General features: G+C 46.8%; 1 protein-coding gene across 1 annotated transcript; it reads right to left on the bottom strand.

Annotated features, from left to right (window-relative positions):
• Window positions 1-6,851: 6,851 nt before the first annotated feature.
• Window positions 6,852-15,464, bottom strand: LOC117042668 (zinc finger protein 436-like). Its single transcript, XM_033142257.1, has 3 exons — window positions 15,452-15,464; window positions 11,080-11,207; window positions 6,852-8,847 (listed from the first exon to the last, which is right to left on the bottom strand). The coding sequence occupies exons 2-3, from the start codon at window positions 11,205-11,207 to the stop codon at window positions 6,858-6,860; spliced, it is 2,118 nt and encodes a 705-aa protein (XP_032998148.1). The 5' UTR covers window positions 15,452-15,464; the 3' UTR covers window positions 6,852-6,857.
• Between the last annotated feature and the right edge of the window lie 222 nt (window positions 15,465-15,686).

The following is a 15,686-nucleotide window of genomic DNA, read 5'->3' on the forward strand; positions in this document are numbered from 1 at the left end:
TCCAATGGTAGTACTGAAACACCTGCCCTCCTCGCCAGCCTCAAGTGTTGTTGTTTTTAAGCAGAAAGGGAGGGAATGTCTCTGTGGGCAGATCTATTGTTTCACATAAAGGGATACTCGCCCACGGAAGCCACGTTCTCATAGTTCTTCAGCATGACGTCCCTGTAGATGGCTCTTTGCGCCGAGTCCATCAGAGCCCACTCTGCTTTTGTGAAATACACAGCCACATCCTCAAAAGCCACAGGCTCCTAAAAGAAGGAGGAAACTTTTATTTTTTCTTTTATTTTTTTTAGTAAGAATTTATTAAATTTTAACAAAAGGAGGAAACTTTTAAAGCAACTGCCGGCCTGGGGCCACGCTTAAAAGCTAGGAGATTTGCAAATGGATTTTCTGTAGTTTCATCACCAGTTCAGCAACCTCTAGAAGGCCAAAGGCTCCCTGCAACTGATCTGAGAGCCAGCGTGACATCATGGTTAGAACGTTGAACTAGGACCGGGGAGACCAGGGTTCGAATCCCCCCTCAGCCATGAAGGTCACTTTTTGGGTCCCCGGCTCCCATGACCAACTCCCTTCTTTCTGCGGCACCCCTGTGGGGCTCAGGAGCCCAGTTACGTCACCCCTTGCCTGCAGAGCTGGCAGCCCCTCACCCTTTTTCGAACACCCTCCCTTGTGGGCAGGGGCGTAGGGAGCCGCCTTGCAGCCTAGGGCGGCAAACGCGGGGGCACCCCCTTGGGGGCGGGGCGCCGCTCCCTACACGGCGCATGCACCGTGACACCACGGCGCGCACGCAGCTTCCCGGGTGGGCTGCGCATGTGCGGACATGCGCACTCCACCCAAGATGGCGGGCGCGAGCGGCCGGCACCCCTTCTGTGCGGCGGCACGGCAAGTTTTAAGGCTGCAGCGCACGAACAGCAGCACAGATTTGTTGGGAAATGGGAAGTCTACAAAAGATATGTATTAAAATATAATAAAAGGTTTGCTACCATGCCAGCATTTTGAGGGTTAAGGGAAGGGAGGCAAGAAGAAGGAGAGAAAGTGGAGTAACCAATTTCTGAAGAATGTTCTGGAGAGTATGTACAGGAGAATTCGCTGTATTGTAAACATTCAAGTGAATTTTGGCAGAAGCAAAGGGATTTGTCAGGAAGTTGGATTTCTTTTTTAATTTTTCTTTTCTTATTTTCTTTTCTTTTCTGTTTTTGTTCTTTTTTTCCTTCTTTTTTTCCTTTTCCTTTTTCCATTATTATTATTGTTAGTAGCAGCAGTACTATTTTAGTTTTCTACTTTTCTTTCTCTCTTTTTTCCTGGTTTTTTTCCCCTTTCTTTCTTAATTTAAAAAGGTTTGGGTAAAATGTAACCGGCCTTGAAGGGTTAAAGGACGATACATACAAACAAAGAGTACTGTGTGTAATTTTAGTAAATTTTGGTATAGGTTTGAATAGGTCTGTGTACATGGCTGGATAAGATGTTTATTGACTTGATATTTGTTAATTTGATTTTTCTTATTTTTGTGATTTAAAACTTGGCAATGGAATATAAAATAAATAAATTAAAAAAATAAAAATAAAACTTGCCATGCCGCCACATGGTCGGAAGGGGTGCCGGCTTTTCTGCCAGCTTCCGGAAGCTGCTTCACATAGAGATAACAGAAACTCTCTTGGAGAGCTTTCTGAGAAACGAATCACCAACCCCCAAATGTTGTGAGGATGAAACAGAGGGGAGGAGAACCATGGACACCCCCTTGAGCTCCCTGGCAGGAAAGATGGCATATAAATACAATAAATAAATTAATCTAGAGCAAACTACATCCACAAAGGGAATCACGATAGGACAGGAGTTAAGTGGGCTATTTGAAAATGAGACTGCAGTTTTAATTTTGAATTTTAATCTGGATTTTAATCTGTAATTGATTGTTTTTATGTTTTTGCTGTGATTTTAATTAGTGTTAGCCGCCCTGAGCCCGGTTTTTGGCTGGGAAGGGCGGGATATAAATAAAATTTTATTATTATTATTATTATTATGAGTTGTGTGAAGAAATGCTCTCTGTGTGAGAGATGCAGGTATAGGTATATAGACAGGAATTTGTTTTTGAGGCGGGAAAATGTTCTGCGACAGGGTCTAAGGCCTTGTTCTGACACAATGCTGCAAGCCTGCGCAGCAATAGCAGTTGGGAGCTAACTTGTCAGCTGGAGGGGTTACCTGTCTGTTATGGGGTAAAAGCAGTCTCTATTAGAGCTGAGGAGATGGGAGCTGAAGGAGGTGTGATTTTAAAAAGAAACCTGAGATAAAAAAAGCTAAGGAGAACAGCTAAGGCTTGAGCATTATTGCCACGCAGTGTGCTATTAATGCTCACTTGGTGGGGTTTGTTGTTCGTTTTGTTTATTTGGTCACAAGTCGCTTTGGGTTGCCCTGGGCAAGTCAAAGCAACTAACAAATTTACTAAATCATCACCACCACCACCAGCAGCATGAACACACAATAAAAAGGATTTCTGGAGAGCCCCCGAGATAAGTGCTATTTCCACTTTCCGTCTTGCTATGAGACTAATCATCAGCTATCTCAAACCATTCTCGCACCTTGTTTGTCTCCACCGCAGCCATTCTGCGAACCATGCACCTCCTGTGAGAGGAAGAAAGTTAATTCAGAAAACACTGTGACCCTCCTTTTTCTCTCTCTCTATTATGGCTGGGCCCCTTACGCACACACCCCCCCCCGTCTGTCCGTCTCTCTCCTTTCTATACAGTATTGCAAAGCCTTCAAGCACCCCTTCACCCACCTGAAAACCAGCAGGTCTCTTATCATCTCCAGAAGCTCCTGGAGAACCCTGCCCTAACTCTTTACAATCTAAATATAATTTGAGCGGGTGGAAGATACAGGGTTATGGCATGGCATTCTAGAGCAGCAGACTCCTAGAAACAAACGGAGCCCTTACAGAACCACAGAATTCTAGATCTGGAAGGGGGATTCATAGGGTCCTCTAGTCCACCCCATCCCCCCGCAATGCAAGAATCCTGCCCACAGTCATCCCTGAGCGGGATCAAGCCATAAATTCCTCTTGGTTAACAGCCAGACACACGGACCCCATTCTGCCACTGGAGGCTTCTTAATATCCCCAATTAAGTTTCAGGGTAGCAAACTCTGCCAAGTAACTGATTGCATCAGTTATGGATGCAGATTCATACTACAGCCACATATTTTTTCTGGAACAAGAGCAACAAGAAATGCAAAGAGGGAGTAGTAGACGAGGGAAGGAACCCAGAAAATACGCCCCCCCCGACTTTCACTAAAAGGGGGGGGAAGTTTGCATAGAAAGACAGACAGGAATGTCTCTTGAGACCCAATCCAAGGAAGGAATTGGCTTCCTAGCAAAATCAGCAAGCCTCAGCACCCCCCATGCCCCTTCCCCCTATACCAGCAGACGCCTACTCTGCCCACCGAGAAGCAGCCCCGAAGAAAAGGAGAGCGAACCGTTTTGCAAGGCAGAGGAACGGAAGCAAGTCCTCCAGGCGACCGCGGGAATACCTATAGAAAGACCAAATGCCACTGAGCATGCTCAAAGGGAGTGCGCGCATGCTCAGTAGCAGCAACCGAAGCCTTTCCCCGCCCCTCTCACGCCCCCTTCTCTTGCCCTCACTTAAAAGCATATTCTCCTGGAGCCTCTATTCCACAACGTGAGCGAGGACGAAGAGAGTCCTGTTTCTGGCGAGCAGAGGAGGATCGCCTGCAGGGTGTCCTGTTAACAACCTGACAGTGCTAAGGGTGCAAGTGCAAGGGTGGGGAAGATGCGGAGATGCGGGCACGTGTGCACGTGCACACGCGTGTGCATGATCGATTGTTGTGGCCGCGCTTTACTCGCTGGTTAAAAGTTATCCCCGGTGACAAATGCAGGCGCGGGGAGGGCTTGAGTACCTGCCGTAGCTGCTTGGTTAGAGGGGATATAGGGGCTCTATGGTGGGTACGACAGAGGATGAGGTGGTTGGACAGGGTTCTCGAAGCGACTGGCATGAGTTTGGGCAAACTGCGGGAGGCAGTGAAAGATAGGCGTGCCTGGCGTGCTCTGGTCCATGGGGTCACGAAGAGTCGGACACGACTGAACAACAACATGGTGGGTCACCAAGCACTAAACATGCCCTTGTGATCTCACTTTTGAATATGGAGGAGAAACAGGAGTAGCATCTGTTCTACATTACCCCAGTTCCAATAGAAAATAAAGGGAATTGGGGTGAGCCCTGGTTGAAATTGTTGCCCTGCCACAAAGTTTGCTGGCTGCTTTTATAATAATATTATTATTGTAATAATTTATTATTTATACCCCCACCCATCTGGCTGGGTTTCCCCAGCAACTCCGAGCGGCTCCCAACAGAATTAAAAGCACAGTAAAATATCAAACATTAAAAACTTTCCTAAACAGGGCTGCCTTCAGATGTCTGCTAAAAGTCAGATAGTTGTTTATTTCCTTGGCATCTGATGGGAGGGCTTTCCACAGGACGGGTGCCACTATCGAGAAGGCCCTCTGCCTGGTTCCCTGTAATTTCACTTCTCGCAGTGAGGGAACCGCCAGAAGGCCCTCGGAGCTGGACCTCAGTGTCCGGGCTGAACAATGGGGGTGGAGACGCTCCTTCAGGTATACTGGGCCGAGGCAGTTTAGGGCTTTAAAGGTCAGCAACAACACTTTGAATTGTGCTCGGAAATGTACTGGGAGCCAATGTAGGTCTTTCAGGACCGGTCTCGGCGGCTGCTCCCAGTCACCAGTCTAGTTGTAGTTTCCAAGTCACCTTCAAAGGTAGCCCCACGTAGAGCGTGTTGCAGTAGTCCAAGCGGGACCACTCTTGTGAGATAGAATCATAGAATCATAGAGTTGGAAGAGACCACAAGGGCCATCCAGTCCAACCCCCTGCCAAGCAGGAAACACCATCAAAGCATTCCTGACAGATGGCTGTCAAGCCTCTGCTTAAAGATCTCCAAAAAAGGAGACTCCACCACACTCCTTGGTAGCAAATTCCACTGTCGAACAGCTCTCACTGTCAGGAAGTTCTTCCTAATGTTTACCGTAGGTGGAATCTTCTTTCTTGTAGTTTGAATCCATTGCCCCGTGTCCGCTTCTCCGCGGGCAGGTAAGGTCTCAGCCTGCATACCAGATGGAGCTGGTAGACAGCTGCCCTGGAGTCCCTGGACGCAGAATTGATCTGCGCCTCCATGGACAGCTGGGAGTCCAAAATGACTCCCAGGCTGCGCATCCGGTCCTTTTGGGGCGCAGTTACTCCATTCAGGACCAGGGAGTCCTCCACACCTGCCCACCCCATCCCCCCAAAACAGTACTTCTGTGTTGTCAGGATTCAACCTCAAGCCAGTCATGTCCTCTAAACGTGGCCTACCTCTCAGGGGGGTTGTGAAGACAAAAGCAGGGGGCGCAGGGAATGTACAGAAAGATTGTAGTGTTCTTTTTAAAAAAAAGTAGTTGAAAGGAGAGAGGTGTCACTGCGTACACGTTTAAAGGTATGCTAACTACTGACCTACTTGAATGTGAAGTGCTTTGATAAATTTATGGTGATATATAAAAGTCATGCTTTTGTAGAAATACACAGGACATATCTAAAATATTCATCTAAAACAAGTTTAATAAAAATTGTCAGGAGGGGGGAAAAACAAACCCCTCTTTAGTGCCCTGTATTACAGATCAGCCCACAGAGTCCAGACTTGTGTGGTGAAAGAATTGCTTTCTTGGAAGACAATATATTTCAATATACAATTCTTTAGAAAGGAATGCAGAAAATCGTAACACTACAAAAGAAGCAAATTACAAGCAGCATCTTGATGTCCTTGGCAGAGCGAGCAGGAATATTGCAAGGAAAATAGAGGAAAATGTACATTAAAATACCATCTTCCATACCCATTACTCCCCCATTTCACTCCCCATGTCTTGGGGGGGGGGAACAGTTTAGCAACTGTCCTATTAGTAGTTCAATGTAATGTGTGTGTGAATGTGCCTAATGCAAAGGGATTTATGTAAATAAAAGTGAAATGATTTATAAGAATGTTTGTGGATATAACTGAGCATTTAGAAGGCTGCAGATTCTCTATCCCTGAACTGCACAGGTCAGTTCACACATTATCCGCTTGGTACACAGAAAGGCTTTTAACACAGGAGGTACATTATTATGGGTTGTAATCAATGCCAGTCCTTCTTGACAAAGACCTACTGAAACTGATGGACAGTCCCAACCTAGTTGTCTTAATTTCACTGGGTCTACTCTGAGCAGGAGTCGCAATTGCAATCACCCTATAGGCAAAGTTCACACATGCTTGTGCAGTATAGTGCCGCATTTACATAGGGTGTGCATGTGCTGGGAAGCTGAAGTCAATCACACAGCCAGATGCTCAAACAATCATATGGTCCTCTCATGGGCAACTTAAGTACAGTACTAGCAGTCTAGGAACACCTTAACCATCTCTTCCACCCTTGGTGTAAACTAAGCCATAGTTTCCCCTGTGCGTGTATCCTGCGTCTAGCAAGAAATGATGCACAACGGGAAGTTCCCCCGCTGTAGGTTTCCTCCCTGTCTGGGTTCTTTAATGTGCAATAGAGAGCCAGTGTGGTGTAGTGGTTAAGAGTTGTAGACTCGTAATCTGGGGAACCGGGTTCGCGTCTCCGCTCCTCCACATGCAGCTGCTGGGTGACCTTGGGCTAGTCACACTTCTCTGAAGTCTCTCAGCCCCACTCACCTCACAGAGTGTTTGTTGTGGGGGAGGAAGGGAAAGGAGAATGTTAGCCACTTTGAGACTCCTTCGGGTAGTGAAAAGCGGGATATCAAATCCAAACTCTTCTTCTTCCTCTTCTTCTTCTTCTTCAATAAGGTATGTCACAGAATATTCATAAGGTTTGTCTCCTGCATGACTTCGCTGGTCTGTAATACAGTGTGAGAAGGCTGTGTGTTTATACCGTTTCCCTCAGGCACAGATTCACTTGGGTTCGAGATGACCAGATTCTGAACCAAAGTTTCCTCCTCAGCCTGAGCGTACGGCCTCAGCCCTGCGTGAGTCCTCCCATGCCTGACGAGGTGCGACCTCCGGTTGAAGCTTTTCCCACACTCCGGACAGCAGTACGGCTTTTCTCCCGTGTGGATTCTCTTGTGCCTAACAAAGTGCGATCTCCAGTTAAAGCACTTCCCGCACTCGGAACACTTAAACACCTTCTCTTCCCTCCGGTCGCCCACGCCCGTTGTAAGGAGCGAGGGACCCTTGTGGCTTTCATCGTTGCCACTTCGACATTTATACGCTTGACCTCCTACAACGATCCCCTCGTGGGCGTCTGCGCCGGTTAGGTAAAACGGGCCGCCGCGGCTGCAGCTCGAGTCGTTGCCCACGCATCTGTATGTCTGTTCCTGCGCATGGATTCCTTCTTGCGCATTGATGCTAGTAATGAGAAGGGAGCAGTGACTGTAGCTGGTCTCCGTGTTTGGCCATTCGTACAGCTGGCCTCCTATATGCGCTTGCCCGTGCGAATTCATGCCTGCGACGAGGAGGGAGCCACGACCGTAGTCCTCGCCCTCTAAGCATTTGTAGGGCTGGTCCCCTGCACAGAACTGCTCGGGCCCATTCACGTTTGCCACAAGGAGGGAACCGTTTTCATAGCTCGCTCTGCCGTCTGGCCATTTGTAAGGTTGGCCTCCGATGTGTGTCGCCCCGTGGGTGTTCAGGTGTGACCTCCGGTTGAAGCACTTCCCACAGACGGCGCATTTGTATGGCTTCTCTCCCGTGTGGATTCTCTCGTGTCGGAGGAGCTCGGAGGTCTGGCTGAAACTTTTCCCGCAGTCGGCGCAGGAGTAGGGCTTCTCTCCTGTGTGGATCCTCTCGTGCCTCATCAGCTTCGACGACTGGTTGAAGCTTTTCCCACAGCTGAAGCACGTAAACGATTTCTCCCCTCTGTGGGCGGTCTCGTGCCGAAGGAGGTTGGACCGGATGCTAAAAATTCTCCCGCACTCTGCGCATTCGTAAAGTTCTTTCTCCAGGTGGGTTCTCTGGTGCCTGTTCAGTTTTGACTTCTCGATGAAGCTTTTCCCACACTTTGCGCACTTGTATGGTCTCTCCCCTGTGTGGGTTCTCTTATGTGTGACAAGGTGTGACTTCCAGTTAAAGCTCTCCCCGCAAACGGGGCACAGGAAAGGCGTCTCTCCCGTATGGAGTCTCTTATGTGCTAGAAGGGATGAGCTCTGCGTGAAACTTTTCCCGCAGTCTGTACAGGAGTAGGGCTTTTCTCCTGTATGGATATTCTCATGTCTAATCAGAGTGGAGGCGTGACTGAAGCTTTTCCCACAGTCCGAACATTTATATGGCCTCTCTCCTGTATGGGTAACCCCGTGTCTAATAAGGTCCGACCGGAAGCTAAAACTTTTCCCACAATCAACACACTGGTACGGTTTCTCTCCGGAATGGGTCCTCTGATGCCTGTTGCGATTGGACCGTTCGGTGAAGCTTTTCCCACAATGCACACATTTATATGGCTTCTCGCCTGTGTGGATTCTTTTATGTGCCAGAAGGTTCGAGGCCTGAGCAAAGGTCTTCCCACACTCATTGCACGTCCTCGGGCCCTTAGATTTGCGGATTCGCTTTCGTGCTGGGCCTTTGCAAAGATCCTGGGGGCCACCCCCGCTAGGAATGGCACTAGCCGTTCTCCTTGACAGGTGGTGGTCCAGCTGCCTCTCAGGCCTGCGATGATTTGGCACAGTCTCTCTCCTCTCAAGGCACTGGGAAACCGCTTCTCCTGCTAATCCCGGTGTTGACCCCGTTGGTTTGTCTTGCTCAGAACTTTGTACCTGCATATCCTCTTCGTTCACATCTGCCTGCCCATCATCACCTGTTAGAAGGAACAGATAATCATGATCTGATGCTTATCTAGAAATGAGTCGGGAGATTTGGGGGGAAATAACTGAATGGTTTATAACTAGCGGTATGTCTCCAAAAGTAAACAAATGTACCATATTTTTCTTTCCATAAGACGCACTTTTTCCCTCCTAAAAAGTAAGGGGAAATGTCTGTGCGTCTTATGGAGCAAATGGTGGTCCCTGGAGCTGAATTGCCCAGGGGCCCACAGCAGATCCTGCTTTTTATTTTACAAAGAGAAAAGGGGGTGTTGAAAGGATCCCGCTCAGCAGCTGAGCAGCAAGAGATCGGGAGATAAGAGTCCCAGCTCCCTTTCAGCCCTGCCCCCTTGCCCAGACCTCCTTTGTTGAATGTGCTGCAGAGGGAGGTTGTTTGTTTCTCCAGGGACATGTGACTGGCTGATTAGATTATCTGTCTGGAAACAGTAGAAACAGCTCCCTTTCCTTAAGGTTTTTCAGAAATGTGAGTTGAACCCCATAAAAATGGGGCTTTTCCTCTTTGCTTTCCCCCCTTTGCAAAAAAAAGCTGCAAAACTTTTAGCTGATCCTCAAAAAAACAGGGCTTTTCCCTTTGCAAAAAAGCTGCAAAACTTTTAGCTGATCCTCAAAAAAAAAACCGGGCTTTCCATTTTGCAAAAAAAGCTGCAAAACTTTTAGCTGATCCTCCAAAAAACAGGGCTTTTAGAGGAGGAAAACCAGAAAAATATTTTTCCCTTGTTTCCTCCTCTAAAAACAAGGTGCGCCCTAATGGTCCAGTGCACCCTATGGAGTGAAAAATACGGTATTTTAGTTACAGGTAGGTAGCTGTGTTGGTCTGCCGTAGTCGAAACAAAATTTTAAAAAAAATCCTTCCAGTAGCACCTTAGAGACCAACTAAGTTTGTTCTTGGTATGAGCTTTCGACTTAGTTGGTCTCTAAGGTGCTACTGGAAAAAATGTATTTCATTTAATGGCGAAAACTTAAATCAAAACTATTTGCCTGGTCCAACCTGTCTATCCTATTATTATGTGCTGACAAAAACACACCATTTGTATGATACCCTCCTGAGATCCGGTTCTTCTTTTTCCTAAAAACTGTACCTTGCTTAAAGTTAGCAAAATGTTTCGCAGATGTTTTGTAATTGCTTTTGTAGTAGGAAGCCAATAAAATCAAATTAAAAGAAGACGACAGCAGAAATGAGCCGGGAGGATACAGCTGTGGCTTTCGAAAGCTCATGCTGCAGTGAGGCTGCAATTCCACACACCCACACCCACACCCCACACACATACTTCGCTGGGAATAAGCCTCAGTGAACTCAGTGGGTGTTACATCCAAGTAAATACGCATGGGATGGCACGGATCACTTTCTGAGTCACCCAGGCAACTCCTAGTGGGGTTATTTAGCACCTTCTGTTCATAAACTGTCCTGGCTTTTTTTCCAAAGAGTGCTAGCTGCTACTGCAAGGCACATTTCATGCGCTGGATTTTAAGTAAGAGGCATGAAATGCCCCATGGATACTTCTGTGATAACACAGGTACCTTGGACCACATTATAGCTGAGCACTGACCAAGTACCTAACCAGTTTAATACTCTCTTATAAGAGAACAAGGCTGGAGCATCGTTATGAAAATATAAAATGAATCTAGAAAGGTGACAATTGACACCTGTGTTCCTATTGATTACACAAGGCAAGATGTATCTCGGGGATGGAGAACCCTGGGCCTCCGGAGATCGAATGTGGCCCCCCAAACCTTTCTATCTGGCCCTCAGGACCCTCCCCAGCAACTTCCCCTCCCTTCACACACTCTTTATTTTGTGTCCTTAAACTCTGATAATGCCTCTTGCCTGCTTGGCTAGAAGACAAGCGTGGGATGTGGGACAAAGGCAAAATTTACATCTATTGCTGTGTCTACCTTTGCCTCTGGTCCCGCCCAACCGAGATGCCCCCCACCCCCACCTCGAACGATAAGCATTCTCATTGGGTTGTTTTGGGGTCCCCTCCTCGGTTTACCTACCCCCCCCCCATGCCTTTTTCTCTGCAAGCCTTGGGGTTTCCCCTGAGTCTGCCAATAGCTCCTTCTTGTTTGCAGGCAGTGCCATTCTGGCTGCCCTAAGCGTCAACACACACACACACACACACACACCACTGAATGTTGCAAACAGAGGTAATTATACATCTAAGACTACCCAGATATCCACTGAGAAAGGATGAAGGGCTCCTTACCCAGAAAGGCCACATTCCCATCATTCTCCGGCATGATGATGTTGTGCAGGATTCTTTGATCTGGATCCAGCAGAGGCCCTTGATCACCGGGGAAATGCACCGCAGCCTCTTTGAAATTCACTGGCATCTGAAAGACAACATTGCTGTCCAGTCAGGTCTTTGTGCAACGCCTGATTTTCAACCAGCTTTGCTTGCAGGGCTAAAATGCAGTCTAGCTCACATCAAGCACACTTACAGAGTGTTAGAAACTCAGATACAGTATACAGTATAAGCTAGGCGCCAAATGGCTCCTTAAACCAAGGTTGCAGTCGCCAAAACGGAATGTCTAATTGCCCTTTTGGGGCAAGACGGCGCTAAAGTCTTATTTTCCAAATGATGGACGGATTGTGATTGATTCCCAGTTAAACATCTGGCTAGTTCAGATGACAGCCTTGACCTAGGGCTCTACAGCTTTGAGAACTTAAAAAAGTAAAAGTCACTTGATCAGCATGGGTTTCTGAAAAATAAGACATGTCAGACTAATCTGATCTCATTTTTTGACAGAATTACAAGCCTGGTAGATGAAGGGAACGCTGTGGATGTAGCCTATCCTGATTTCAGCAAGGCCTTTGACAAGGTGCCCCATGATATTCTTGTAAAGAAGCTGGTAAAATGTGGGCTGGACAATGCTACCATTCAGTGGATTTGTAACTAGCTGACTGACCGAACCCAAAGGGTGCTAATTAATGGCTCCTCTTCATCCTGGAGAGAAGTGACTAGTGGGGTGCCACAGGGTTCTGTCTTGGGCCCAGTCTTAATCAACATCTTTATCAATGACTTGGATGATGGGTTTGAGGGCATCCTGATCAAGTTTGCAGATGACACCAAATTGGGAGGGGTGGCTAATACCCCAGAGGACAGGATCACACTTCAAAATGACCTTAACAGATTAGAGAACTGGGCCAAAGCAAACAATATGAATTTTAACAGGGAGAAATGTAAAGTACTACACTTGGGCAAAAAAATGAAAGGCACAAATACAGGATGGGTGACACCTGGCTTGAGAGCAGTACATGTGAAAAGGATCTAGGAGTCTTGGTAGACCACAAACTTGACATGACTCAACAGTGTGATGCAGCAGCTAAAAAAGCCAATGCAATTCTGGGCTGCATCAATAGGAGTATAGCATCTAGATCAAGGGAAGTAATAGTACCACTGTATGGTCAGACCTCACCTGGAATACTGTGTCCAGTTCTGGGCACCACAGTTCAAGAAGGATACTGAACAAGCTGGAACGTGTCCAGAGGAGGGCAACCAAAATGGTCAAAGGCCTGGAAACGTTGCCTTATGAGGAACGGCTTAGGGAGCTGGGTATGTTTAGCCTGGAGAAGAGAAGCTTAAGGGGTGATATGATAGCCATGTTCAAATATATCAAAGAATGTCATATAGAGGAGGGAGAAAGGTTGTTTTCTGCTGCTCCAGAGAAGTGGACACGGAGCAATGGATTCAAACTACAAGAAAGAAGATTCCACCTAAACATTAGGAAGAACTTCCTGACAGTAAGAGCTGTTCGACAGTAGAATTTGCTGCCAAGGAGTGTGGTGGAGTCTCCTTCTTTGGAGATCTTTAAGCAAAGGCTTGACAGCCATCTGTCAGGAATGCTTTGATGGTGTTTCCTGCTTGGCAGGGGGTTGGACTGGATGGCCCTTGTGGTCTCTTCCAACTCTATGATTCTAGGGACAGTCCACATATATTGCCCCATTCCAACCTCTTTTTCTTAATGGTGACTGCTCTTGCTCAGGATGCACAGAAGGAACAATTTGGTTCCAGAAATCCATTCTGCTTGTGCAGATAAATTATAACTGATAGAATTATACAGGGTTGGGGTATTAGTGTGTGAAAACAGTCCAGATCCAAGGATCCCCAGATGGTAGAGATGTCAGGTGCCACTCAGGCGCCTAGGCATCTTCACTTGGTTACGAGTGGTGGAAAGCCAGGTGCAAAATGCACCTGGCGCCTGGCTAATTTCAAACACTGCTTACAGTATCTAAGCAGTGCAGAAAGCAAGCAGCCATGCCATTGAGCTAACACATTCATAGGAACCTAAAGAAAACGGTTCGAGATCACACCTGAGCTCTATGTATCTTTGTTTGGGAAATCTGCTATGGCTGGAGACAAATGAGATTATCAAAGTAAAAAGCAACAATTTGGCAATGTGGAGTGCTCCTGTTCAAGATTCTAGCCAAGCTGCCATTCTCTTTCCCAGGATACTCCATTCCATTCCATTCCCAACAACAACAGTCAGCATTCCATGGAACGCGCTAAGTCCTCATTGAGATGTTTGTGGGAGGGCCTTAATTTCATTTCATTTTAATAACTTATATAACATTTAATGCAACAAAAGCCCCAAGCAGTTTACACAAATGAGCGCAAGCAAAAAAAATCAATACCCAATATCAAAATACAATAAAAATCTAGCAAAACACTAAAACAGAAACACTGACACTGTGGGCTGCTAACAATGTTTCGAAGGAACGACCCTATATGATCACTGGCAACAAAAGTAATATGCAGATGGGTGGACAAAATATCCTCTCTCGAGGCAGCTTCGTGTGTTCCTTTCATGGCATCATTTAAGGGCATTAATTTGAGAACCAAAAACTCGAGGAGTGATTCTCCCTCCCTTTATTTAAGTAGCGAACTCTTTCCATGAAATACAGGGGAGGGGGAAAAAATGACTCAGTTCTTAGATCCCAGCAAGTCTCTCTCTCCAAGTTCCCAACTCGTAAAATTTCTTTTGTGCTTCTGAAAACCTTGGTGTTCACCCAAGTTAGCTGAAAACCTCCCTCTTGAGTGTTCATGCTGCTGTTTTGGATACATAAAGATCCGCATTTGGAGAATGTGTTTGCCATGGGTTGTATGAGACTTAGCGCTAAATAAGCCTGTCAGCACAAGGGTTTCTGCTTGTGCAACAGGACTCCCCTCCTCTCCTCACCTCCTTAAACCTGTTATGGGGGTTTCCCCCCACAACCCCCCAGAGCAAATCTGGGGAAGGTGAAGAATGAGGGGGGGAGTCCCCTTGTACAAGCAGAAATCCTTTTGCATGTTAGCTGGACACCACCTTATTTGCTTACAAGATAATGCTTAAATTGCAGGCATAGTGCAATCAACCAGACTCATTTTATTTCCATCAATGACCAGTATTGTCATGATGCAACCCAAATCCCCAAGATCAGATAAAACCCAACTAAGGAAAACAACAGCCACAGAGCTAAATACAAGCTGCAGTTGCCATGGGCTATAAGAGTTCATTTACAGTATTGAAATAAGCCCCATCAATGGTGAGGGATGATGAGCATTAAAGTCCGAAAACGTGCCAACGGCTATAGCTTTCCCATCCCTGACTTAGCATAAAAATATATATATAAACCTGTATTTTAATTGTGCCTTTAGTCTGTAATACCCTCCAGCATTTTATACATAGTATTTTAATAGCTGAATTTGGTTCGTGAGCTTATGTTATGGGATGCCTATATCACCTCAGTTAATAAAATACCTTTTTTTATTACTGCATGAATTGCCTTTTGCATAAATCTTAAGGCAATTTACAAGCATATAATTAAAGCAACCTAAAATGGGTTTTAAAAGAAGACAAATAAACACGCGAGGCAGAGACCATATATATCTATATCTAGCTGCGAAAGCTTGTTGAGACAAAATGCCAGAAACTACAAATAGTTGGCACCTGTCATCTCCAGACAGGGGTGTTCCCCAAAAACAGAAGCAGCCACAGTGGGAATCCTGCTCCCAGTTGCTTCTGCTATTTTAAGAACTTCCAGTGAAGACTCTCCTGTAGAATTTAGTGACCCCATGTAAGGCGCAAGGCGGTCTCTCCATTAGTAAACAAAAACAACAAACAGCTCACATGCCACTTCGAGATCATCTCTCCCATTTCAAAGCGCCCTCCCCCCCCCCCCCAATGCAGGTCCAAACATTCCCAACAAGGACCGCCCAGCTATCCATCCATCCGCAGCCCTCTTCCGCCTTGCCCCACAAAGACTGCGCGCACACACACACCGTCCGTTTAAAGCGCATGCCACCGACCCACCCACCAAACAAAAGAACCCTGGAAACTGTAGTTGACCGGGATGCTGGGAACTGTAGCTCTGTGAGGGACACCTCTCAGGATTCTTGGGCTGTGTGTGCTTTAAATGGGTTCGCAGTCAAAGAAAGGCAGAGAGGCAGCATCACCCTAAACGCCCCCCCCCTTTTGCTGGTTTGCACGTGGTCTCTTTGGAGACCCTGCCCAGCGCCGGAAAGAGCGCAATGGAGTCGCTGGGAATAGGAAGGCCGAGACCCCCCGCTCTCCCATTTATTTCCCTGCCCACCTACCCAAGTCCCTTCTCGCTGCAGAAGTGTGCATGCACACGATAGCTCATACCAGGAACAAACTCAGTTGGTCTCTAAGGTGCTACTAGAAAGATTTTTCGATTTTGTTTTTACTCCACGCTGGCACCCTCTGTTCCCACGGCAAAACAAAACAAACTCCTCCTCTTCCTTCGTCTTTCTTTCTTTCTCACCCACCTCTAAAGTACTGATCCGCTCACTACGTCCTGGAGAGCGCGCG

Source organism: Lacerta agilis, chromosome 2 (assembly GCF_009819535.1).
Source record: "Lacerta agilis isolate rLacAgi1 chromosome 2, rLacAgi1.pri, whole genome shotgun sequence".
NCBI classification, from domain to species: Eukaryota; Metazoa; Chordata; class Lepidosauria; order Squamata; family Lacertidae; genus Lacerta; species Lacerta agilis.

Coding starts and splice junctions, on each gene's coding strand:
- LOC117042668 (XM_033142257.1), bottom strand. CDS start 11,207: ATGCCAGTGAATTTCAAAGAGGCTGCGGTGCATTTCCCCGGTGATCAA. Junction 8,848..11,079: donor GGGAATGTGGCCTTTCTGGG/TAAGGAGCCCTT, acceptor TCTAACAGGTGA/TGATGGGCAGGCAGATGTGA.